Genomic DNA, 26,150 nt, shown 5'->3' with positions numbered 1-26,150 from the left:
GCGCTCACATTAGAGATCATGTGACCCCAATTATTCTAAGAACTTTAAGCAACAACTGTACTTAGGATGACTTTAGACGACTGATGACCTTTACAACTCTGAAACTTAGGCTAACAACTCTGCCAACGCCCCCATGTGACTCACTGGTAAACTGACGACCCTATGTTCTAGCTCTGTTTATCAGTCTGTTAATGAGAAGATGTTTTTGAGAGGAGAGGTAAGAATTTCTATAATGAATGGTTTCTTAAATACTTAAGACAGCATCTTCAGGTTTCTAAAACAAAAAATGGAGGAGATATTTAAACACACATCCATCCATATTCTTTCAGCACATCATATGAAAAGGATACTTGTTACATGTTGAAGACCGGGTCATAACCTCAAACTCAACTGTTGTATGCCTCAGTTAAAGCTGAAGCAGCAAAATCTTCAGCCAGTTAAAAGGAACACTGAGGCTTCTAACACAATCTTAAAAATGTTCAATATGCCGTGCTTTTCAGTGTGTAAACAAAAGACAAATGTGTTTGTGAGTGCTGTGGGCTTTTGCTGATGACAGCTGCCACATGTGTTTGAAGCACCAGCACTCTACTCATTTTAAGGATCCTGTACATATGCTGACACCTGGTGGACACTCTGGGCAATTACAAAAATAATCTAGTTTTTTGAAACATGAAGTGTTGGCACTCTGAGATGAAGAGATACAAGCATGTTTAAAATACAAGCAGTTTTATTACAATTTTCAGACTCCAGGTTATGACTGTAACATATGCTTAACTTCTGTTAAACTACTGTTAAACCCGGCTGACAATTAACAGCATATTAATCCCCCTGGTTTGCATTTGCATAACATGACTTGTAAAAAACATAAAACTTGTAAAAACTATTAATAAGAGACAATTCTTGTGTCAAAAACGAATGAAGGCAGTGCTCCAGAAAAGTCTAGTAGAATAGACCTTGAAGATCATTCAGTGTTAGTTTACATTACAGCAAAGCAAATCAGTCATCAGGCTACTATACTGTGGCTTCGATAATTCCTGTTATTAAACCTCTTCAGGGTCTTAAATATGACACTACTGGCTTGAGAGTAAATTTTAAGTCAATCTTCCTCATCAGTGTGATCCAGCCATCCTGTCATTTTCACTGATCCTGAGCGTCCTGCTTCTTCCTCTCCTGCCATGACTTCTTCCTCAGCTCCAGCTCAGCGTCAGTAAATGAAGCAGGACCCCAGTTAGTGATCTTCTGTGGGGCTTTGTCACCTGAAACACCAGATTAAAGAAAAAGTTAGTTTTTTGACAAATTACAAAAAGTAGCGTGTCAAGTGGAGTTTGTTGGGAAGTAAGTTTGTAAACTGGGCACAGACCAAACAAAATACTCACTGTGTTAGCTCAACTCCATAACCAAAATATTCCCACTTTTATATTATATCCATATGCGTTTGATAATGAGCAACAATCTGCTGGTAAGAAGTGGTAGCACTTTGCCTTAGACATCTCAGTTCTCTGGTGCTAGCAGAAACTGAATTTGAATAAGAGGCTGGTTATTGTGATAACAACATAACTGAAGTGGGCTTGCATCTATTTCTGGAAACCAAAAAGTCCCAAGTAACATGAGAGCAAATCAAGAGAGAAATCAGATAACTTTCTTTAAAACTGACTTCACTTTTATCCACCAGCTGTTTAGCGTGGTGTTTTGTTGTTGTTGTTGTTGTTGTTGTTGTTTTTTGATACACCAATCTAGAAAAACTGTGGACTCTTGTCACCTATCACATAGAAGTACTGTTATATAAAAACAAGAAAGAGATAAATTGACGGTGGTGTCAAAATTCTTTAGCCAAAAATAAAACTGTGGAGGACTGAAGTGTCCTAAATTGATCATGTTTCCATCAACTTCAGGGCACACAGTTAAAAAATCTGGGTCCTACCTGGCTGAATGAGACGCACAAGCCCCTCATGCTTTGCCACTTTGTCCTTCCAGGTCTTTGTCTTGTTGGCTGCTCGCTCAAGCTTCCGTGATACTTTCTGTATAACAAATAAAAAGAAAATAAGAGGGAGGGTGACAAGGTCAGGTTAACAGAGCAAACTATGGAACATCTGAGAAATTAAAAAAACACTTCAACAAGCAAAGGTTATTTTTCACATCTATTAAATAGGAGAGGTTGAAGGAGAGAGGAAATGTGGGGAGGGAAAGTGTTAGATGCCAGTTGCTACTTTAAATGGGGCTAAACCAGGACCTCATATGCGTTGAACATAATACAAACATTCTTGAGGTAATGGAAACAAATTTCTGTTGCAAAACAGTTTCTAATGCCAAGAAACTTTTTCCACTCCATCAGTAGATTTCTACATAGAGTTTCTGTTTTTGTGAACTTCCACGTGTGCTCCCTGACCTCATACTCCTCCAGTGCTCCTCTTCGCTCCCTCCCCAGTTTATCCAGCTGCATCATAGCTGCCTGTAGGTCTTTCTCCTTGGCCAGCTGCTGAACCACTAGCTCCTGTTTCTCAGCTTCGGTCTGAGACAGCAGCCTCTGCTGCTGCAGGTGGATCTGCTCCAGCTCTTCCCTCTTTGCTGCCTCTTCCTCCAGCAGCCTGTGGTAAAATTAGTTCAGTGATGTTGCAAGTTGTTACTTTGTTTACTTTCTATCCACCTATATCCTGTTCAGACGATGTGGGCATAAGGAGTTAGTGCCGAGAACGGGGGGGACCAAATACTGAGTGGAAAATTTGCTGTACATGTCTTTATTTAAAGCATTAATTTCACACAAACCACAGACAAAATTCAGACATCAGACTGTCTGTTTCAGCTTATTTCAACAACTTATTTGTTTGTGTGTGTGTGTGTATCTGAAACCTGGACTGCAGCTTGTGCATGGCCTCCTCATCCTGCTTGGCCTGCCTCTCGTCCTCCAATGCCTCCTCGAGCTGGTGGTACATGTCCTCCAGCTCCCGGACACGCTGCAGGTACTGCTCCAGCTCATTCGACTTCTGAGCCACCTGCTCCTCCATCTGCTGCCGCACCTGACTCAGCGTGCACACACAAACACACACACACACAGACCAGACACACTGTACTCTTTAATCCAAGCCATAATATAGACATCAACAATAAATCCTTACACTTGAGTAAATATTTGCTGAGTTTTCTTTAATTTGCTTCCAACTTGAAGGAGCTTTAAAGTTTTAAAGGTTTTAATGTCTCTTGAATCAGCAGTTAAGTTTTTGGATCTTACAAAGCCTTTTTTCTGTTCACAAAGTGTACTAAAACTATGATTCACAAGTTTGTGCAGCTGACACTGAGACAAAAGCTGACTCAGCCTCACGTGATTCACCATTTCTGCTATTTCTTTAACTTGCATTAACTGGAAGGACAGAGGCCTGATGGTAACTTTACCAGGACACTAAAATGGACCAAAAAAAAGATAATATTGCTAAAACAAACATTTTTTTAAGTATGTCGACGCATTTGTTGCGTGATGTTCAGCTCAAAGTGTCAAGGCTGTGGGAGGTAGAACAAGGAACAACAGTTACCATTTTCTCTCTCTCCAGGTCCAGTTTGTAGCGATCCTGAAGGTCTGACTGAGTCTTTTTCCTTCTGTGCTCCTCCATCACAGCTTCCGCTTCAGCTTCTTCCATTTTCTGACGCACACAAAAGAGGAAAGAGCTGATAATTTTCCTGAGAGTGGGAACAGTTTATATAGTGTTTATATATATATATATATATATATATATATATATATATATATATATATATATATATATATATATATATATATATATATATATATATATATATATATAATTTATATAAATGACAATCTCACATTTAACAAAACAACTGGTTTCTATAAAGAAGAAGTGAGAATCTGCTGCAGCCTGAGACGCCCTCCATGACACGCCTCCCTGTGGCTGCAGGTGTCTGTGACTGATAATCACATTGGTTTGCAAAGCAGGTTTCTCTTCCCTTTCCAGAGGTGTTGAATCATTTCATTTCATTTGCATGGGTGTTCAGGATTACTGAACTCTGAGTTACATGATTAGGAGAGGTTTGAATGTTTTTATAAGTAATAGAGTCATGCAAACCCAGAGAGAAGTAGCTAAAGAGATGGTGTTCAACAACTGAAAATAGAAGAACCCTCATACAATTTATTCTAGTATATGTTATCCTGAGTTATCAATTTTAAACTCAAGCTCTTATTTAGTTTCTTCTTTACTTAAATCTGACATTATTGTTCTTTTCACATAAAAAATGCAACAGCCTAATAGAAAAAGGATGATTACAATGTGGAGCCTGTATAGCATGTTAATCTTTAAGACTGTTACAGAGAATCTGAGTTTTTTGAAGATTCATTTATATTAGATTGCATTTTAAATGTATTTCTTGGGGGCTTTTTCACGCTTTTAATCAGAGAAGAGGAGTGGGTAGAGCAGGAAACTGGTCATGAGTGGGGTGAGGCATGAGAGGCTAGAGTTGAACTTGGACCACCCCATTCAAAGGGGAAACCCATGGGGTGGGACCAAAACCGCTAAGCCAAATCTGCATCCCTATCAGATTGCATTTCTAATATATACAAAATATACTTTTAATCTGGATGGGGAGGTTGTGCCTGTTTTAAAAATAAATAATGAAAATGCTCTGGGAGACAAAGTCAGGCTAGATGTGTACTCAGTCTACTCGTGATCAGCCAGGACAAATGGATAAAAAAGTGAAAAGGTCCTCCTTGTAACTGACCTTCTTCATAACCTCCAGCTGCCTCTGTTTGTGCTCATTGGCTGCCTGGAGCTCCTTCATCCTTTCCACCAGCTGCCCCTCCTCGGCCTGTTGCCTCTGCCGGAGCTCCCTGCGCCTTAATCGAGCCTCACGGTGAGGGGACAGCAGCCCCAACATCAGCAGCTGGATGCATGTTTGGATAGCTAAACAGAGAGTGAGAGGGGAGCCAGTTTTTGATTTACTGTCTAAAGAATCTGATCATTCATGTATCGTTGAGATTAAAGTATGCATTACGACAGTGTTTATGTTGACTGTACTTTGAATCCATTCCTGCTTCTTCTTTTTATCTGATGCACTGATCTCAAAGCTTTTATCTGGGCACTTGATGATAAACAGACATTTCTTTCCTTCTTTGTCTGGCAGAGACTGAAAGAGAAAAGCACATTAAGGCACATTAAATTAGAGATGAAATCATGTTTAGAGGAATGTAAACATTTTTTTAACTTGGTCATTTTGTCAGAATTCATCACTTACAATCAGTTTAATACCTCAAGTTAGTCAACAGAGCTTCACTCAAATATAGTTACTGTGCACTGTTAATAGAGTTATCCTACCATAAACCAAGTGACAGACCTCTACACAGCAGTTTTGGTCCAGAGCGATTTCTCCTTTCTGCTCCATCAGATCCTCACAGATGTAGTAAGACAGTGAGGTGGGTCGAAGGACAAACCAGCGCTCAGTCCAGTTCTTCCTTTTGTGGCCCTTTTTCATCATGTATCCCTTTAAAGAACAGAAATACAGTATGATGTATGGGTATATTTGTGAGGGTGGGAGGTTTGGGGTTTTAATGGTATTCCTTTGTTTTTGTTTTTTTGTTTGTTTGGTCTTGCCTTTTGTTTTTATCCTCTGTGAGGCACTTTGTGTTGCACAAGCATGAAAAGTGCCATACAAATAAAATAAAGTTGAAGTTAAAGTTGAAGTTGAAGGCAAAGAGAGAAAGCATAATATTCAGTCATAACCCCTTTGATATACTAAAAATAACATCTTACTCTAGGAGAAAATTTTACATTCTTTGCATTATTTTCTCCCTAAAAAGTTAAATTTTGTGTCTTTATGTCAACATCAGTGGGATAATTGCAGCATATAAAGTGCAGATTTTCTTCAATGCCCCGTCTTACCTGCTTGAGCACGTCCAGTATGAGTTCCTGGAAGACCTCGTTGATGCCCATAGACAGGGTCTGGCGATTCACTTGCCAGAAGTAACTTGTCCCCACTAGTTCGATAACTTCCCAGGCAGTCAGACATGTTTTCTTAGCATGCAGCTGCTGCTTGTAATCCACAAACTTCTCCTCACTCCATCCACTCGCCATGGCCTCTGTCAGTTTTTGCACCAAGTACTCAATCTGACAAGATGGACAGACAAAAGAGTTAAATTTGTTGGAGCAGGTTAAATATGTGTGTGTGTTCTGTGTTTACGTCTTTACTGGTACAAACTCTATGATAACCAATGCAAGCATCTCTCTCACCTCTTCGATAACAATAACCAGAGGGTATCTGTCCTCTGACAGAAAGTTGAAAATGCACCAGACTTTGAAAGCATCATCTTCTAAGATGAGAAGATTTTTAGTGCAGATATTATTCTTATAACTCAGTGTCCAGCACATCTTGTAGAACTCCACTACATTAAAGTCCTTCTGCACCTGTGAACAAAAGTACACAATCCTTGTCAGCCTTGTTAGTGTTATAAAAAATGTAAAGCAGAAAACCAGAGTTTGTCTCCTTTCAAAACATCCAGTCTGTTGATTTGAGGTACAAACCTGACGTCATTAAATGCCTCATTTCTATTCAAGTCAGACCTTTCAGGGGAAAGGCAAGAGTACAGCTTCTGAGTGCAAGGAGTGAAACTCAAGCAGTTTGTTCACTGACATTGGAGGTAGAGCTGTTAGTCTTCAGCAAATGTGGACAGAGTTATTCATTGCACTTACTACAATGTAGGGCAAATTTCAATTTGACTCCCATCCGTTTTTTCCACATTACTCAAAACATAATTACAGTGGAAGCTCAATATTTCACATCTGAGAGCATCATCTGAACAATATTTAAAATAAAAAGTAAGACTGCTGTTTGAGCTTCATTATTTAGACACCATCACAATAATAAAGCCATGGTCATCATTAAGGATTATAAAGACCTTTTCTGCTATGTTGTATCATCTTTGTCCCCACCTTGTCAAGAATAAACCTATTGAGATAAGGCATGTAGCCGTAGTTGGAGAGAGGCCCCTCGTCATCATCTTTGAAATGTTCCTCAAGAGCCACAGGGTCATGAGGGATCTTCATCACCGTGCACAGGTTATGAGACAACACCTACACAAGCACAATTTATATATGATACATTAGAAAACACATTAGGAAACGAGTACTGCTGGTAAGACACACATTTTTAGCCCAAAAGAAAATCCTGCAAAATGAAAAAAAAAGTGTACATGTTTATGTTTAAGTTAAGGCTAAAGATTAGTCTCAGGTTTTGACACCGAAGAGCATCACTGACCATGCATGACTTCTGCCCTTCAAGGTGTGCTTTCACTTCTCTGGTCTGGTTTACTTCAGTTTAAAAATGCTCAAAGATAATACCAAGACATTGTGAAATCTATATGGGGAATTTGCTTCAGCAAGGCAACTTTGAGAATGTTTTCTAATGTCTATTTCATCATAAGAAGTAAAATATACTCAATTCAACCTTTCTACTGGTATTGGCTCACACTGGTAGGAATTTCCAGTATATTGTGTAAAGTAAGTCTGGATAAACCATTTGTATGCATGGGTATCTTTCAGTTTTGTCATTACATAATCTGAAACAATGGGCTTTTATTAACAGATAAGTTGTCAAACTGTATTTAAACGCTGCTATGTCGTAAAATATAGGAGTAAGCATGAGATGTGCGTCGTTCGTTGGAGAAATAAATATCCTATAATATTACATAGCCACATGGCTGGTGGTCTAGAAAAAAGGTCATTTGTCAGGTAACGTTTCAAGTGACGTAAAACGTTTAAAAATGACGTTTTGAGTGTCTGTTCATACACAGCTGATCCTAGAAAAAATAGAAACCAGAACTGAAACGTACCTTTAGCTGAGACTTTGAAACTTTTCCACGGTGATCCACGTCCAGTGCTGTGAAGGCGTGCCATATGGCTTTTAGGAGCTCATCACGATGCCACATATTGATCCAGAGCGTTTCTAAGAGAGGTCTTTCTGTGTCTGTCAGTCACCGTGTCTGTGTCAGGCTGTTTGTCACTAACTCTGCTTTTCATTCACGGTGTTTGAGGCGCAGCAGGAAATACACATGTGCAAATAGCGCCACATAACGTTTACTTCATAATCATCAATTTAATTTGCAATTTCGTTGTACTGGTTGCAATGACAAATAAAGTTCTTTTCTATTCTATCATCAAAATGTTGATTTTTTTTACTCCCTGCCACGTTGTTAAAACCACCAGGATGGAAAACACACTTTCAAACTGTTGAGGAGTAGGGGAGACTAGGGGCACAGATACAAGACGGTGCCTTCCCTCTCTTCATATCCAGTATTGGCAGCAGCAATGAGGTTAAGTTTACTCAGTACCTCGCTGTTATCATCAGGTTCTGAAAACAAGGGACCGTCAATAAATTACAAATTAAAATCCACAATAAGGCAGTTTTTCTTAAGTACCTTCCATGTTGTGTGACCAATTATCCTGAAATCAATATTGAAAAATAGATGCATATTTAAACAATGAGACACACCCCTTTTTTAATAACTAATGAGACCCCAACATTTTTGCATTAAATTTTAAGCCAAAATTTGACTCTTGTCTTCAATAGCTCCAAGTCAAGTGACCAATTATCCTGAAATCAATCTTAATAAATAACTGAACATTGTAACAATAAGGCACGCCCTACTTATTTCTATTTGGTTCTGCAAAAAATGTTCTGTGTTGTTGTTGAGTTCTTAAGCTAAATTTGGACTCTTATCTTCAATAGCTTCAATGTTAAATGACCAATTATCCTGAAATCAATCTTGAAAAATTGAGGTGTATTGAAGCAACAAGACACATCCCTTCTTATTTGTTATCGGTCCTGGAAAAAAAAATTCTGTTGAATTTTAACCCAAATTTGGACTCTTCTTCAATAGCTTCCTTGGTAAGTGACCAATTATCCTAAAATCAATCTTGAAAATTGAGATGTATTAGAACAATAAGACACACCCCTTTTTATTCCTAATAAGTCCTCTAAATTTTTGAGAATGTTTAAGCCAAAATTGGACTCTTCTTCGATAGCTTCCGTGTTAAGTGATCAATTATCCTGAAATCAATTTTAAAAAATAGCTGAACATTTTAACAATAAGACACACCCCTTCTTATTTCTAATTGGTCCTTTAAAAAAAAATGTTGAATTTTACTCCAAAATTGGACTTTTTTCTTCAATAGCTTCCATGTTAAGTGACCAATTATCCTGAAACCAATTTTGAAACATTGAGGTGTAGTGAAGAAACAAGACACACCCCTTCTTTTCCTAATTGGTCCTGCAAATATTTTCTGTTGAATTTTTAAGCCAAAATTGGACTCTTTTCTTCAATAGCTTCCATGTCAAGTGACCAATTATCCTGATTACCAATATATATATGTATATAATACTTTCTTTGTAAGAAGCAAAATCGCACATTTTGATGTATAATTTGTGGGGGTTTTCCTAAAGCCCCAGGAGGAGTAGCGAGACAAAATTTTGGCCAGAAGAGGCCAAAGAGAAGAAAAGAGGCGAATGGAAGAGCAGGTGTATATGTCTATAGTTGAGACAGCTGAGGAAGCGCTAAACGTTTGCTTAGATAAAGTAACCTGTTTATGTTATGATGGAGTGTGTGGGCCAAAAAAATCACAGATTTAGAGATCAGAATATTTTTTTACGAGAAGAAAGTCAAACTTAACGAGATAAATTAATCATTTCAGAGAATTAAGTCATTATTTATGAGTTTGAAGTCCTATATGAGATTAAGTCATATTTTACAAGAAACCTCTCCAGTGTGCAGTGATCTGTTTTAGTAACTGATATGGATGGAAGGCTCATGCTCTTTTTCATTTATTTTCATTTTAGTTGTATTTATGCTAATTTTATTTTTATTTCAACTAATTCCTGTTACTTCTCTCGTGTCCTGCTGCAGCTGAAAATGTGGAATTTCCCCCTGTGGGACTAAAAAAGGTATATCTTATCTTAATATAACATCTTTATGACCAGTTCTTACAGAATTCCAGATAATTCCTGAGTTAACATACCCTTTTCTTGCAAACGTATGTCCCCCAAAAGACCCACTTTGTAAGAGAAAGCCAAATATTTGAATTTTATATTTTCACACATTAGAAACCTGAAGTGTCTTTAAAGTTAAATTTTGTTGTTTACATTAATCCTATTGTCAATTACATTTCAGTCACTGAGCTTTGGCTTCTATGGGCAGAAAAAAAGATCATCTATTGTTCATTGTGACATGTGCTGTTTTCTTCCGAACACTTATCTCACCATTGATATGGCATTAATCAAACAGCTTTCTATTGCAACGTATCTAACTATCTAGCTGCATCTGTTCTGTTCTTCCTTTTTTATTCCCAGAAATGCTGTTCTGTGAGATTACAACCAGACAAGCTTATGAATGTAGTTTGTGAAAGAGTCAAACCAATCTGCAAAGGTGACAAAAACTCATCAATAAATGACAGAATGTATTAATACTGTGTATAATAGAACAAATTCATACAGAAGATCTGTGTTCGTGTAAGGAAAAACTCAAATTCATGAACTCCCTTAGCTTTTTTTTTAATATGTTGTTGTATATATAGATGGTTCATCCATACACCAACCAAAAGCTTGAGACCTTCACGATAGGTCCAATTGTACATGCTTCAATGATGTATTCAATTGTACTTTCAGTGCTCAAAAACACATGTCCTGTAGCCATACTGAACACCAAGAGCATTCTCTTTTTCCTGAAATCAATGTTTCTGAGTTGCCCACTGATCCACTCTGTAACCAGATGCGTAACAACCAGCCATTACACAAGTTGCTTGCAAAGTAACAAAGTTACAGCTGTTTTCATTTTAAATAGTCTTCAATTTAAAAAATTTGCAGTCTGATACAGAAGGCTAGGAGACCTGAACAATATGAAAGTGCTAGTCATTAATTTACAGAGATCAGGCATCACATAGTGCTATGAAGTATCCAATATGCTACATATGAATACAGCTGTTAACACCTTACAAATGCCTCTGGTTGTTTTTCAAGGCTACTTGAAAAATCAATAACCTTGGCTTGTATTTACATAAACATGTTTGTTTATGCAGAAAATAACATAGATATCACCACTACCAGAGGTATAATCATATTAGGGCCATTTGGCCACATCAGTGATAATGAAATATTAAGTCCCATTATCAATATCTAACTGTTAAATCCCCCAATTTTGTTTAAGTGGGAAAAAAAACAAAAGAGTTGCCGTCATGGTATTCCCTCTACACTGGGCTCCAGAAGACAACGTTGTTCAGAGCTTCTCCTCCTGCATCGTGCTCAAGTTCTTGGTTTGTTTTCCCCAGCCATTGGTTGCATTTTGGTTGCTTTCCCACATCTTCTGGTGCTTATTTTCCCATTTGACAGATTGAAGAATGACTGAGAAGAACCAGTTCTGGAACCACTACTTAAGGGAACAACACAAGCTTTTTTCACTTCACTACAATCAGTCACAGAGTAATAAAAAGTAGAACAGATGACTCAATTCATTCCTGGAGCAGTGCCTCCAAAGTTGAAAGTAGATGGCACCACTGGTGCTGTGAACTTGTACCCGCCGTGTTTCTCAATCATCTTGGATTCTGTAATCAGAAAATAAGGAAGGCTTTAAAAACAAAAACATGGAAAGGAAAAGCATGGTTTTATGGAGCTTCTCTACTTCTCAGTGTTAATGAGCTGCTGCTTAAGTTAGTCTAGTGAGGAAAATTCAGGGAAAGTCATGATTTGATTTAAAACATGGACTGTTAATCGTTCTTTCCTACATTAGTATCTAAAGAACACTGGACATAAAGGAAAGCAACTTCATGAACAAGCTGTTGATAACTTTTTAAATCCGTTAAATCAGTATCCCTGTAACGCACGCAGCATGTTTTCTTTCCCTTTGGCAAACTCCTCGCTTCCCCCAGCTCAGGTGGTGAAGGCTTACAGAAAAGCAAGAAGTTGTCTGGACCACACTTAATTATGGCTATGGCTTAATTATGCACTGCCTAGCAGGATCAATATTCTGTCTATTAATACTTTGTTATGGGTCAACAAAAGGAAAGAATCAGGAAGGAAAAGAAAGAAATTGTTGGCCTTGGGGACCAGTGATGTATCACTGTATCAAAGTTTCACGCACAATGAAAGTGAAGCACTTCAACAAATTCAAACTTTTTCTTGATATAGAAAAAGATTTATCCAGACAAACTTCAGTTTCTGTTCCTATGAGGTAAATCAGAACAGATCCTAAAATTTAAGACAAATGCAATGGAAGCAATGGCAGATTATTTATTGCAAGTAGATCAAGAGATGCTTAGTTATTAGTAACCTTTAATATAATTCAACATGAGAAGGAGCCATAGCAACAAAAATGAAGAGATGTAGGATGTAGAAAAAAAAAACAGTTTATTGTTGATCTGAAATGCAGCATCAGAGTTTGATCGGAAAATTCAGGTTGGTTCTCAGCAGGAGCTCACCATGTGCTGCCCGTCTCTGGTCTGCAAGTGTGCCTATGTCCTGAAGGTGTTTGCCTTGCTCCTCGTCAAGGGCCTGTGTTAGCGCCTGATACCACGCTGGGTCACGGGTCTGGATATCTGTCACAGTACAGTCACATCAGTGATTGATGCAGAACATTCACATCTTTGTCTTACAAAATGCTTTAGTCAGCTTTGAGGAAAACAGAAGGATAACAAGTTAGTGATCTTACTCTGTAGTATGGCTTTGAAGATCTGATACTCATCCACCAAATTGTCTTCATCATCTACAGATGTAGTGTAGCCCTCAAGTGCCGTCTCCTCAGCATCATCTTCCTCCCAGTCTTCATCGTCTCCGTCTTCTCCGGCCTGCTTTGCCAACATCTCCAGGTACTCCTGCCCCTCCTCATCGATGTCATCCTCATCACTGCCAAGCTCAGCTGTTGTCATGGAGAGAAACGAGTAAGTACCATTAAACCATCACTTCCTTGTTATGACATCTAATACAAGACTGAGCATAATATCAACAAAGGTCTTACCATTGTCATCCTCTTCTTCACCATCTTCATCATCGTCGTCTTCATCATTCTCATGCTCTGCTCGACAGGCGTACGCCCTCTTGAGGCCGTTGAACAGAAGGATGGCTGCTGGAAGAAGCTGACCAGCCACCTGGTTGACAACCTGAGGCCTGTGCTCCAAATCAATGAGGGCACAAAGTCCCAGAATGCACATCTTCCTGTCATGTAGGCTGTGAGGTAAAAAAAAAAAAACTTCAGTGTAACTATTTCCATCCATGAAACCATAATGCATTTATTCTTAAAGCAAATGGCTGGGACAGTCATGAAACTCTTACCCAAGGAAGCAGTCGACATCTTTGAGCCACTGGGTTATGAAGTGGTTAGTGATGGGCTCAGTGTTGTTGGGAAAGCGTAGATTCTCCAAGGTGTTGAGGAGGAGAGGGGGGCTGTAGTAAAGGGCTGCAATGGCCACTTGTAAGCACATTGTCCTCAGCTCGCTGGTCTTTACCTCCCGGGTCAAACGCTCTAATGCAGAAGCCACAAACAAGGGTACAACCTGCAAACACAGAAAGACATTAACTTTATTAATTAATTGTTTCAAATCTCAAGAATAAATGTATTGTCAATAAAGTCAACCCTAACCAGCAGCACAAGATTTAAAAAGTATTAAAAAAAAAAAAAAAAAAAACTCACTTGGTCAATTCCACGACCTTTGCACTGCAGAATGATCACCTCCAGCAGTTTGGCTGCATGGCACTCAGGGTCTTCTCCTGGATCTCCTGTCAGTACCTGAGTGAAGTGATACAGTCAGGTAAGCCTCCCACTAAACAGGAATATTAGGTTTACACACTATACAGATTTTTTTGCGCTGCATCATACCTTCTTGCACATGCTATAGATTATTTCCAGGTATTTGGTGTCAGATAAGAGGGTATCTGTGTCCACTGTGACATAGTTGTGAAGAAGAGGCATCATATCTGGAGAAGAAACACATATGCTGAACATCAGGATTCTGCAGCACATCCCAAATCCTTTCTGTAAAATTTTACAACCTGTATTTTTCTAGGTGACAAACTATTAAGCAATCAAAAAAAAAGCACTTCAGACGATCATAAACCTGTGAAGTAGTCAAATCCATCCTGTTGGAAGACTTCGTACACCAGTGGAAGGAGCTGCCACATCTGTGGCGACACCTGCTGGCAGGTCAGGCTGTGAGCCAAGGACAGGATCTCCTCATAGAACTCTGAGAACAGCAAAAAGGAAAAAAAGAAGGTGAGTCACAGGAGATAAAAATAAGCCGATTTATCAATAAGTCAGGTCTTAGACAGGAAGACTGAAAGTATTAAAGCAACACGCAGATGGAATGTGGAGGCACAGGAAGGGCCAGTCCTGCTTACCCAGTACATGTTGCTGCAGCACAGTGCCAATCACCTGCAGACAAATGCCCTCCAGCTGCTGGGTGATCTACAACAACACCAGGAATAAAGAGTATGAGAATCTTGTCAGTAAAATAAACTGCAAACAATGAGGTTCTATACACACATTAAATGAATTATATCTGGAGCAGTTTTTATAAATGCAGAATTATGATTTTATGATTGTCAAGTTTGTTAAAATCATCATCAGACACTGGTTGTAGATATAACACTTGTGAATTCAGTGGCTGTTATTAAGGTAGAAGCAATGAATATGAGCACCTCTTCCTTTCCAATTGTGCTACATTACCTGTGTAAACATTTCCATGTCAACACAACAGGTTGAAATCAATGCCAAGTTCACTGATAACAAAAAAAAGTGGCACAGTGACTTTAGCTGACCTAAAGTATGGAGCTGTTACACAATCAAAAAATCTCAGTGTAAAGCAACACTTGGTCAAAGCAATTGGATTCCAGCACCAGCAGTCCAATGTTTTGGGCAGACATGGTGGCAGCGAGCCCCAGCACTATTTCTAGCGTCTGCCTCAGCCTCTGAGTCATTTTGAACATGGTGAGAACAGAACGTGTTCCCAGGAGTTGGTGGGTGGCTGAAGTGTGTTGGCAGGAAGGCTACAGCAGACCGGAGCTGCTTCTGCAGATGAAGTGGCTCTGAGATGAGTGATGAACCAGAAGTGTGTGTGTGTGTATGTGTGTGTGTGTGTGGGCAGAAAGCTTAGTGGCTATGCTGCTAACCTCTTTGTGGTCCTCCACCACACTTAGCAATGTGTCAATGGTGTTGAGGATGCCCATAGCCGTCACAGCTTTGTCATCGCCTCCCTCCTCATCAGGCCCTGTCTGAATCACCTGGTTGAACGTCATTGCCTGTCAAAGAGCCAACAAAGAGACCATTATGATCATTACAGTCAAGTTTGCCTTTTCATACATTTCACCATCCTGCTGCCAGGCTGACTAATTTTTCATGCCTATATAATTACATACAACTGAAACGTCAAAGTCATGTCTGAAAGAGTCTTTCTTCTTAAAATAACAAAGTAAGCATGTGACATTGATGCTTTGAGCTTGCTTTGTTGAAAATGTCTGTTTTATCTCAGTGCAATCAAGTGGCAATAATGGAAAACTTAAGGGATTTGTTGAGCTAAATACAGTTTAGGATAATAGTTTATGAAAACTCTTGATGGCCAGAGAGAAGAAAACATGTTTCTGACCATTGTTGAGGCAATTATAATCCTCATATCTAAGGATAGGTAACTGATACATTTGTCACTAATTTTGTGCAAAAACTACCAAGGATTTTTAATGCTCCAATTGAACTTTTTTAAGCTGACAGTATTCAATCTAATTCAAATCACTAAATGACGTAGGCATGTCATCATATTTAAATACAATAACTTGCTGTTATGTTTCTCTTAAGGTCAAAGGTCATCGTGGGTGCTCATGGGGCCTCACAGCCAAGAGAATGTTATGTCAATGAAGACCTCAACATGCAGCCTCTGTCCTTTCTGCACTTACCAAGTGCTGTGTCATCTCCACTGCGATTGGAGTGACTTCTTCACTGTATTCACAAATCATCTTCTGTATGACATTGGTGAGGTCATCGTTTTCCGTCTCCCTGACGATATGCAGGAGAGCCTGCATCACTGGCCGGATGAATGGGACGATGTATTCTTTGGCTAAAAGAAAGGTGTATATTTAAAAAATAAACAATTTAGAATTTAGAAAGAAAATCATCCTTTGGCTAGTGCTCAGTGAGGAAAACATTGCTGGGCTTCACTGAAATTACTCACCTTTCTCCTGGTTGCTGATGAGAACCTGCAATGCAATGGCAGCTTCCACCTTTACTGGCATCTCATTGTCATTGATAAGACAGAGGCGTGTGAGCTCCAGAGCTGTCTGCAGGTTCTGGTCACTTTTGAACTTCACCTCACAGAAGTAATGCAGCACCCAGCAGGCCTGCATGAAAGTGAGAGAGTTTATGATCTGATACAATACTCCATTTTGTTGTCATTGAAAACCACTCAATTCTGTAATGATACCACTGTGTTGAAATGATCACATACCCTGGCTCTCATGTAGCCCAGTTCACTGCGGAACAGGGGGAAGACGTGATTCTGCAGCATAAACTCCATCTGGTCCTTGTATATTTTTTTCTGTGATGAGAAATAAAGATGTTCATTTTTGTCCTCTCCATTTGACCACACCTAAACCCCATTCAGCAAAAGTGTCTTTACAACACCTTAGTTCAGAATCGTTAAACAAAAAAGAAAAAGAGGGGGGGTTGGTATGTACAGAAGTCAGCTGAGTTTACCTTCAGCAGGATTTCAGCCAGAGAGCCAATCATGTGGAGAGCACCGTCCTTTTTCCTGGGGTCAGAGGCGAGATCGGTGAGAATCTGATAGCAGAAGCCCATAGTCTTTTGCAGAACCTAAATGTGAATGTAACACAGGAGTATTGTTTAGATCACATCAGGTTTAAGTTGTAACAGATCAGTTTTTCTCCCTTTAGTTAAGTTAGAAACAGTTCCCATGTAATACATATAGTAAGTAAAAGCAAAACAATGCTAGCTTACCTCTTTTCTCTTGTTGCAGGCAGTGAAGAGGAGTGTCTGAGCTGCTGTCGTAGGAGAGATGAAGTCCTCAAATACATCTAAAAAAGGTACAGCAGAGATCAGATAAATGGTTAGTCATCCTAGATGCACAGTATTCCTGTTTTTTTTTGCAGGCATATCAACTTCTTGTGCTTACCAAACTTCATGCGGATATATTCGTATGGATCTTCCTGCCAAAGCTCCTCATCGCTGTCTGTGTAACACATGAGGGGGAAAACTACGTCCTGAATGATGCCCTGCAAACAGAATTAATGATTCACAATCAAGGCGTGGAATTAAAAGTACACATAACACGTTAGCAGCTTTACAGTGTCTTTACAGCAAAATATCATCCCTGTGTTAATTGTTTTGAGATGCTTGCAAGGTATTTAAATTTCATTTGTTGAATTTTATACCTGGATATGTGGTTTAAGGTTCCTCCACGTCAGAGCATGTGCTATGCCCTGGTTGATGTAGTTGAGTGTCTGCTGGAGTACTCTGGGGGCCACGTATTGCTTTTGCTTGTACTGGTACAACACTTTGAGCAGTACCTAGTTAATAAAAATACAAAAGACTTCCTTACATCAGTGATGTCAACTAGCAAGACATGCAGCTTGTCCTTTGCCTTCTAAAGTTCATACCTGTTGAGCAGGAACAGCATATTCCTTGAGGAAAAGGTCAGCAAACTCTGTGTACTCTTTGGTTGTGTTGCCTGGACTTCCATACCTGCAAACACAGTTTTATACATTGTATTAATTTTTTTTTTACATATTTGTATGTTTGAAACTTACGGAACACACTGTTGGAAATTTACCTCTCAAACAGCCGAGCCAAGATGTGAAGGGCCCACTTCTTACACTTCCACCATGGCAGCTCAGGTCGCTCATCTTCATCTATCTGCATTGTCTCCTTTTTGGATGAAGGGACAACATAACCACAGTCAGCATGTGGAAAAGTTGCACGTGTAAGAGGAAAAAGGATTTTTTTGGCCTGCATGTGCAGTATGGATTTATTTCATCTCCTTACTGGTGGCACATCTCTATCCACTACTGTCTTCAGGATCTCCATCCACTCTGTCAGGTTCTGCCTGTTGATAAGTTCCAGAGGGAGGTTGTACTGCAGAAATGAAAACACTCAAATCAGCAAAGATCTTTCTATATATTACAGTAAAAAAGAACCACATTTTACATTTCAGAATAAAAGCAGACTTTCAGTACAAGGATGACCACTGCAGCTCGATTTTTAACTAAATGGAAAAAAACAAAGCATCAAAATTACCTGGAAGAGGGCATAGAGGATTTTGAAGATCTGTTTCTGTATGAGGACTGAGTCACTTGAGTGGTCAGGGAGCAGCTGGATGAATCGTTCTTTCAGCATGGGCATGAAAATGTGCATGGCAGCCACCAGAGGTTGGCGCTCTTCTGGTTTCTTATATCTAGGTTACACAAAATAGTTTGCATGAGCATCATAAAGCCAGTATTAGACCTAAATAATAAAAACAACAGATTAAGCAGAATATTCCTATCACAAACCATTATTTGTCCAAAGAATTCTCAAGTGTGTGTATCTGTGTTGTACTGCTCCCTGACAGGGACAACCCAGCAGCATCTAAGCCAGGAAAAACTCTGATAAAGACAGAAAGCAGACTTACTCGTAGTTTTTGACAAGCTGGTAAAGGCAGAGCAAGATGCCTAACCACCCTGCGCTGTTGTCTGACTGCAGGTAGAAGCCAATCTTGTCCACTATGGTTGTCCACTTGCCAGGGTAATCGTGTTTGATCATGTGGTGGATACATGTTGTCAGCTGAACCCTGTCAAGTTCAGAGAAGCAGTTAAATAATGACGGGCAGAAATCACAAGTGACTAGTAAAACCAAATCTCCTTTCACTTCGAGCAGAAAGCAGAATGTGTGGTTACCTGATGCGCTCCGGGGAGTGGATGATGGCCTCCACTATGTTATCTCGAATAAACTGCCTGTCCTCGTCTGGGATGTTATTGACAGGCGGCTCTGTTCCTGAACCGTCTCCATCACTCCAGTGCTGGGTTATCATGTTCTTAAGGTAAATCACACCTAGGCAGAGAGACAGAGAAGATAAGGTTTAGCACTTGTAGGCACAGCTGTTTTCTCCCTCAAAACATTGTTTGTGTGTAGTCTGACAACATGTTGATGAAAGGGTGAAGAACTGTGGGTATAAGATTTATGGTAACTGATTTAAAAGATACAAAAAAGTTACAAAAAACAGACTTTGCACTATTTCAGTTGAACCTCAAACTCAGTGAGTTGGGTGTTGAACAAGGCTTTACACCAAATGATAACTGACTACTCTTATATCATCATGACTGTATATAGCACAGTAGTGCAAATGGAGATCCAAGTTGAGAATAAGCTGCAGAAGAATATTCTTCCATCTGATGTTCAGTAGTTTTGAATGTGGCACCAGGGTGATAGCTGGACTCACATCTACAGTGTGGGGGCCCCACTCTGAGCTCTGTGGCTCGTAGGGAGAGTCATCTGAGGGAATGGAGGAGTGAGGGCCGGGAGGCTGACGTCAGACTGCTGACACAACCGTCTACACCACTAGCAAGGCAATCAAAATCCAGCCTATCAATGCTGACGGGGCATAAACCCCCTCGCCGCGACCACCAAACCACACGGTGAACCAGAACAGCAAAGCCACTCAAAACCTGTCATATCAGTCAGATTCATGGCAAGGAAGAAAAACACTCAAGTCTTCCCGCTGAAGAGCTTTAACGATTAATAAGTGAAGTCAGATGTAAAATCCAAAGAATGTATTATTTTATACACTTTCCTTTTGTCATCAGGAACATGAAGAACGCAGCCTCTCAATCGATTTGTTTTATTATAACATAAAGCAGGGACTCCAGTCGAGAAGTAGACAATATTGAGAACTTTTTGGACTTCTGCTGTTATGAGCTGGCACTCTTAACTACCAAGGTGTCTGTAGAAAAACTTGGCCAACAAAACGGCTTTGCTAACTACCTCAAATGCCAATCTCAACCCCTAATTTTTTAGTAGACAAATGAAATTGAAAATTGAAAATTTCTGCAGCAAAAGTTTTAATTTCAGAAACAAATGAATACATGAAATCAAGAATACATGCAACATGTAAAACTAATTTAGTATTAACAAAAACATATTTAAAATTGATACATCTGCGTTTGAGGCTTGCACAGTTATGGAAGCAAATAAGAAACATAATTATTTGAATTTTAACAGAGCTGTCATCAGAGCTGCATTTGAAACACTGATGTTATTATCAAGATTGTATTTATTTAAAGAGGGAAAAAAACATTTCTTATATTCAAGTCAATATGTTATATTGCCTTTCCTGTCATGGGTAGCATGGATGTTGCAATCTGAGTTTTTTTAACTTGAATTTTCAGATCTGAATTTTGACTAGTTGAATCTAGAACTGAATTAAACAAACAGAATTTGAGCAACCCAAATCTTTTTGGTGTTGAGTTATGACACTTGATTTTTTGGATATGAATTAGAATATGTGAATTCAGAACAAATAAATTCAGATACATGGTTTTCACAGCAAAATAATTCAACTCCATGAATCCAGTGTTTTTATTTCAGTATTTAACATTCAGTGGCTGTTGAAATTCAAATAACTATGTTTCTTTTTTGCTTCCATAACTGTGCAAGCCTCAAATGCAGACGTATCAATTCTTAACTTATTTTTGCTAACACTAAAATATGATTGATGTGAACAGATCTTTTCCTGAGGTCCCTTGAAAAGAGAAGTTTATCCAAAAACCTAAAGGCAACACATCAAAATAGAATCCCTCATCAATTTGAAAACCACACAGAGGATATTTTCCCTACTTTGTATTCAATATTCAGCAGAAATCCGGGGACGCAGATATAGAGAAAAAAACTAACCTCACACTTAATTTGCAGCCAATACTTGTTCCTAAACTTAAGGCAGTATCACATCATGCCCTTCAATAAAAAGAAATCATAAAATATCTTTACTTAAGAATATAATCATATTCGGTAGACATAACAGCTAATGGCAAAATGAAATAAACAGGACCAGAGTGATTGTTTCCACAACTTCATTTTTTTAATGGTTGGCTGCTTACCAACCCAAAGCAAATCAGTGATTGACTACCTGCCAAAACAACTAATTTAGACAACTGATGTTTCAGCGATGCTTTTGATCCTATTCAGACAGCTTCTGTGTAGACTCTGGGAACTGCTCCTCGTCTATGTTGCTCTTAATACTGTCAGATATTTTTCCTACAGCTGGGGAAACAATTTATTGCACCATAACAGCTTGACACAGCTGAATTTAATCATACAGCCATGAATATCTGGGAGGTGAACATACAGTGATTTAAATTTCATCCATGTGCTTTCTGCTACACTTTGGTTCAGATTTTAACATTGATTTCCCCACCACTGACACACTCTGTGCAGGGCAGCATTTGACCAAAGCAAAACAAGCTATATTTAAAACAGCTCCACGTGCCCATTGCACTTCAGCATGGCACTTTAGCCTCACAAAAAAATACAAGTGTGAATCATGTATCATCACTAAATTGTCTTTTTGAAACTATTATATAAGCGTCCTGTTTTACTGGGGGTCATAATACTATCTAGTCTACATCTCATATAATACAACCTGACAAAATAGGACTACGAAGCATTCTTGGGTAGGCCTAACAGCACTAGAGTGTCCTTAGGTGGCTTCAATTGTAATAAGAGGAATAAGGCAGGCATGTGGTTACAAAACATTTCACTTTAGCAGCCCTTCCTGTCAGGTAAAGCTGGTTGTCATTACAAACTTTACAATATCACTAATTATAGCATTAAACTGATAAAAAAATATTATGCATGTACTGTTTCTTACTTAGTTTAAGACTTCTATTAACTATGTTAAGACTTGTGCAGTTAGATGGCAAGAATGCAGCAACTACAACTTCCCTCTAAACCAAATTATTTATACTCAACCATGAAAATGCTCAAATAAATATGTATCAAATATCTAAATACAGAAATAATAATACAGTATTACATGAATAGTAAAAATTCTTAACACCACCCAGTGATCATTTTTTTCAGCACAAAAGGTTACTATCCTTTTCCATGTTAATACCCAGTTGTTGTTGTTTTCCCGTTTTCTCAGAAAATAATCATTTCAGTTATTTTTAACTTAGTCACCACAAACAAGTATCAAAGTGGCGCTGTTTTGATGCTACTGAGTAGTTTCAGTCTAAAATAAGTAATCTTTAGTCAACTTCCTTTTCTTAATAGGTGTTCAATTATTCGATAAATATGTTCAAGAACATGTAAAACCAAAGTTAAAAAAAAACAATGCAAGTGGTAATGTGTTCATCTGCCTCTGTAAGCATTATTTTTATTATTTTAATTTTGGGTCAATGCCAACTCTTGGTACTTATGGCTACTCAAAGTCAGTTGTGGATCACATTACCATCTTCACATTTAACTAAGTGATTAGCTAAATAATTTGTGTTAAAGTAGGCTCTAACAAACAACTAAATGTTTCCTTTGTATGTGTTACATGAAGGTAGCTATGCCTGTATTTCCATTCATTGTGAACAAATTTCACATGACATCCAAAATTAACAACATACAGTGTTTATATACATGATTGGTTTGACTGTACCACATTAGCACCATCTTTACATGTAAAGGTTAAGACTTACCTGCTTGCCTGACTGGCAAATCCAGCTGATCAGACATGGTGACACGCAGCAGAGTGGACACAAAGTTTACCTGGGTGTGACCCTGTAAATCAGAATTAAAAACAGCTGTATGTTAACTGGTTTATAAACACTGAAACACATCTGTAATCTCCATATTTTTAAAAGTAATGGCATCTATTTGAGCATTTTACCACATATATTTTACAGATACTGGCCATGAACAACAAAAGTTTTTATGACTAAGCAGAGCACTGTATTTAGAAAGCAAAACAGAGTTCCTCGATCCGCCTCCAGTTGACATAACTATTGTTCACTATACAACTTGAATGACTGGCTGCTTTACTGTTTGAGTGACCAATCACTACCAGTGTATACATAAATGTGTGTGTGGGTGTGAATTTCACATCCTATCCATAAACAAGTCACTGCCAGAATTAATATTGGTGCCGTTTCCTTGATTCGAGCAGTATTATTAGAATACTGATCAGCTATTAAATAGAGTCACATTAATGCAAACCACAACAATGTTTTTTTTCTTTAATGACCTCCTTAAAGGATTAGCAATCAGTGTAAAATAGTTCTTCAATAGTAATCACCATTATTGTATTGTTCCATGACATGTGCGTGCAATAAACAATCAGTTATATATATATGTCTCAAATTAAATTTCGTTATTCTGGCAAAGAACAAGCTCTGGAGAAGTTTGTTGATGTCGCAAATAATAGTACGAAGTAAAAACAGATAAAATGAAGCAGTTCAATACTACAAACAAGATTTCTTATTAGTCCAGCTTTTGCCACATCCAGGACAGTGCTGCTAATAGCTCAGTCGATGTTAGCTCACATGGCACTCTGCTAACTTTGTGCCCAACATGTATGATTTATATTGTGAAATATATATTATTGTCTGCAATAGATATTAGGCTTAGATTGAACGAACAAAATACTAAATTTAGTGTTGTAAATCCTGTTTGCGTTGATAAAAAATGTCATCAATTTGGGCTTGTCACAGTGACACGTGAGCAGCAGCTATGTAGCAAGGCTATGGCAGTTCAACCAACAAGTCACCAAGTTAGCAAGCTAACATTAGCAACAGGGCTAGGCATCCGAATTCTACCGTTAAATACGCTAACCAGCACATGTCCCACGATAAATGAGATTTACTTGTTGCTTTAACACACCGACCGTAATATTGCTGGGCCTTGTCAGCCCTGAAAATAGCCAAAGCAATACCGAAACTGTCTGTGACGAGCTTACAATTATCACCTCGGCAGTGCGAGAAAGGGTTAGCATGTTTAGCAGCAACGGCACAGCTGGCTCAAGATGAAGCTACCGTTGACGTTGGTTACTGGCATGCGAGTGTCATCGACAAACAATTGGTGCCGTTTAAATAATGGTATAAGATCAGGGCCTGTTTTTGCAGTGAAAAGTATTAATGTGGTCAAGTGGGAATAGACAGCTCTTGATCTGTCAAGGCAACAGTATCAAAGCCCAGTCTGCGTGATCGCACCATCTTGATGTTATGAACGGCCGAGGCCCATTCCGAGACCGCGCCACAACCTCCATCACAATTAACGGCTAATCTCAACTTTTACCTCGTTTAGCTGTCTCTCAGCGGCCTCCCGCAGATTGGGGTCCATCGTGCCCCGAAGGGCCTCAACCAACGCCTCGGGATCCATAACGAAAACTCTGTTTACGGCTCGGATTTTAATATTTCAGAGGTCTATCAATTCCCAGTCACTGCGCACATGGACGCACAGCTCTCCGGTTACCCGGCGCGAAAGGAAGCAGTGAATGAAGTACCCGGATAGATCAGCGCCAAATTTGTGCAACACTTACATCCGGCGAAGACTGAGCACCTACGGGAGTTGTAGTTTTCTATATTTGTACCACCTGCGTTTGAGCAGCTCTTCATCTGCAATGGAAGGTGAACCCCCTACTGGTTGACTGTTTTAGAGCATTCAAATAATAATAATAAAAAAAATTAATATGGTCGATTAATTAGTTTTAATAATAGTAATTAGTATTAATAATAGTAATAATAGTATTAATTAGTAACAATATCAATTAGTAACAATATTGGACATGCGTCTCTCAGGTTCCCCATAACTCTGGCCCCACCATCATGGTCATGCAAAACGAATTTTGAATGATATTTTGTCATGCATTTCGCTGAAATTTTACTTTTTAAAATTAAATCTACATTTTTAAAAGATGGACATTATCTTAACCTCAAACTTTACGGGGAACCTTGGACCGACAGGATTTTGCCCAAGGCATTCGTGTGACTTAAGACCAAGCTTTACAAATATATCTAAACATGTTTCAATACAGAGAGTATTTAAATCTTTTCTGACAGAGAAAATACTGATACATCTTAGTGAAATACGGTCATTAATGCACTGTTAAAAATACAGCATTATCCATTATTAATCTGTTGGATTCAAGATACTTGTTTTATTTATTTTTTGTTACAAGAGTGGGAAATTTTTCCACTAGAAAAGTGAGGAAAAAATTAGGCTACATGAGACATGAAAGAATATGATAACCAAGAAAGATGTTGGCAAAGTATAAACAGTCAGCACACATTTAGTTATTTAAAGGCAGAACACCTTGAAGGAAAAATGACAGAAATTTATATAGGCCAGAGATATATGTTTAATGTTTAGAGAGAAATAATGTTATAAAATCTTCCAAAAGTGCAATAAAAATACTTTTAATACAAAATTATTATTACATACATTGGCATGACTGAATGACTGCACAAAGCGTAAGCATATAACACATTTATATATTATGGAATAAGAAAAAAAATGTGTTAAGCAGCTACATGTCAAACTGTGAATGATTTCAGTATTATTCAGTATTATTCAGTATTATTATTATCAGTATTATATTGATTACAATGCTGATCTTGTCTTGTGTGTTGGCAGGTAGTGTCTGTTGATGAAAAAATTCATCATGCATTCTTTAAACAGTACAGAACTTACATAACACCAACCTTGCCATAAAAAAATGTTAATGAGTGGCCCTGTGTCAACAATCTTTGGTCCGAAACCTTCATCGTCCTTTGACTCTGTCTATGGACTCAACCCCCCAGCCAGAAATATAGGAACGGTATTTGATTGTCACCTTTGCTGATGACATTAGGTGCACCTTTTAAACCTCATCCTCTCACTTTTACCAACTTACTTATGTTGAGTTACTTATGTGTGATACTTAAAAAAAAAAAAAAAATCATGATTATTATTATAAGTTGTAGCAGTTGCTGTATGTTATTTTATCTTTTTTTTATCCTCCTATACCACTTTTTTTCTGTGATATGCTGCTCAAGTTCTCCTGCAGTAGGTTTCTTATTCTGGATTGGTCATTTGTGATTTGGATTTTCTATTACTGAACTCTTTCTTTTTCGTAATTCTTTTGTTTGACTTCTCAGTGATTGGGCTGTTAGGCTTG

General features: G+C 38.5%; 2 protein-coding genes across 2 annotated transcripts; both read right to left on the bottom strand.

Annotated features, from left to right (window-relative positions):
* Nucleotides 1-791: 791 nt before the first annotated feature.
* Nucleotides 792-8,036, bottom strand: LOC141787865 (switch-associated protein 70-like). Its single transcript, XM_074666559.1, has 12 exons — nt 7,829-8,036; nt 6,930-7,070; nt 6,231-6,404; nt 5,883-6,107; nt 5,338-5,484; nt 5,022-5,130; nt 4,726-4,907; nt 3,525-3,632; nt 2,848-3,014; nt 2,387-2,585; nt 1,922-2,018; nt 792-1,256 (listed from the first exon to the last, which is right to left on the bottom strand). The coding sequence occupies exons 1-12, from the start codon at nt 7,922-7,924 to the stop codon at nt 1,138-1,140; spliced, it is 1,764 nt and encodes a 587-aa protein (XP_074522660.1). The 5' UTR covers nt 7,925-8,036; the 3' UTR covers nt 792-1,137.
* Nucleotides 8,037-10,522: 2,486 nt separating this feature from the next.
* ipo7 (importin 7) lies at nt 10,523-24,506 on the bottom strand. Its single transcript, XM_074666748.1, has 25 exons — nt 24,290-24,506; nt 22,696-22,777; nt 18,913-19,066; nt 18,648-18,806; nt 18,275-18,431; nt 18,023-18,112; nt 17,811-17,905; nt 17,638-17,722; nt 17,413-17,547; nt 17,154-17,253; nt 16,979-17,055; nt 16,718-16,834; nt 16,470-16,559; nt 16,197-16,362; nt 15,922-16,082; nt 15,145-15,273; nt 14,374-14,440; nt 14,094-14,219; nt 13,856-13,953; nt 13,670-13,765; nt 13,312-13,532; nt 12,998-13,206; nt 12,692-12,898; nt 12,462-12,578; nt 10,523-11,588 (listed from the first exon to the last, which is right to left on the bottom strand). Exons 1-25 carry the CDS (start codon nt 24,371-24,373, stop codon nt 11,491-11,493), a joined length of 3,120 nt encoding a protein of 1,039 aa, XP_074522849.1. The 5' UTR covers nt 24,374-24,506; the 3' UTR covers nt 10,523-11,490.
* Between the last annotated feature and the right edge of the window lie 1,644 nt (nt 24,507-26,150).

Source organism: Halichoeres trimaculatus, unplaced genomic scaffold (genome assembly GCF_033239565.1).
Source record: "Halichoeres trimaculatus isolate MK-OKI-2021-1 unplaced genomic scaffold, fHalTri1.1 fHalTri1_scaffold_3, whole genome shotgun sequence".
Classification (NCBI taxonomy): Eukaryota; Metazoa; Chordata; class Actinopteri; order Labriformes; family Labridae; genus Halichoeres; species Halichoeres trimaculatus.
This window is presented reverse-complemented; position numbering and strand designations above follow the sequence as displayed.

Coding starts and splice junctions, on each gene's coding strand:
- LOC141787865 (XM_074666559.1), bottom strand. CDS start 7,924: ATGTGGCATCGTGATGAGCTCCTAAAAGCCATATGGCACGCCTTCACA. Junction 4,908..5,021: donor GAAGCAGGAATGGATTCAAA/GTACAGTCAACA, acceptor CTCTCTGTTTAG/CTATCCAAACATGCATCCAG. Junction 3,015..3,524: donor ACCTGGAGAGAGAGAAAATG/GTAACTGTTGTT, acceptor ACGCTGAGTCAG/GTGCGGCAGCAGATGGAGGA.
- ipo7 (XM_074666748.1), bottom strand. CDS start 24,373: ATGGATCCCGAGGCGTTGGTTGAGGCCCTTCGGGGCACGATGGACCCC. Junction 18,432..18,647: donor CAGCTTGTCAAAAACTACGA/GTAAGTCTGCTT, acceptor TGTGTAACCTAG/ATATAAGAAACCAGAAGAGC. Junction 17,254..17,412: donor ACCTTAAACCACATATCCAG/GTATAAAATTCA, acceptor TTCTGTTTGCAG/GGCATCATTCAGGACGTAGT.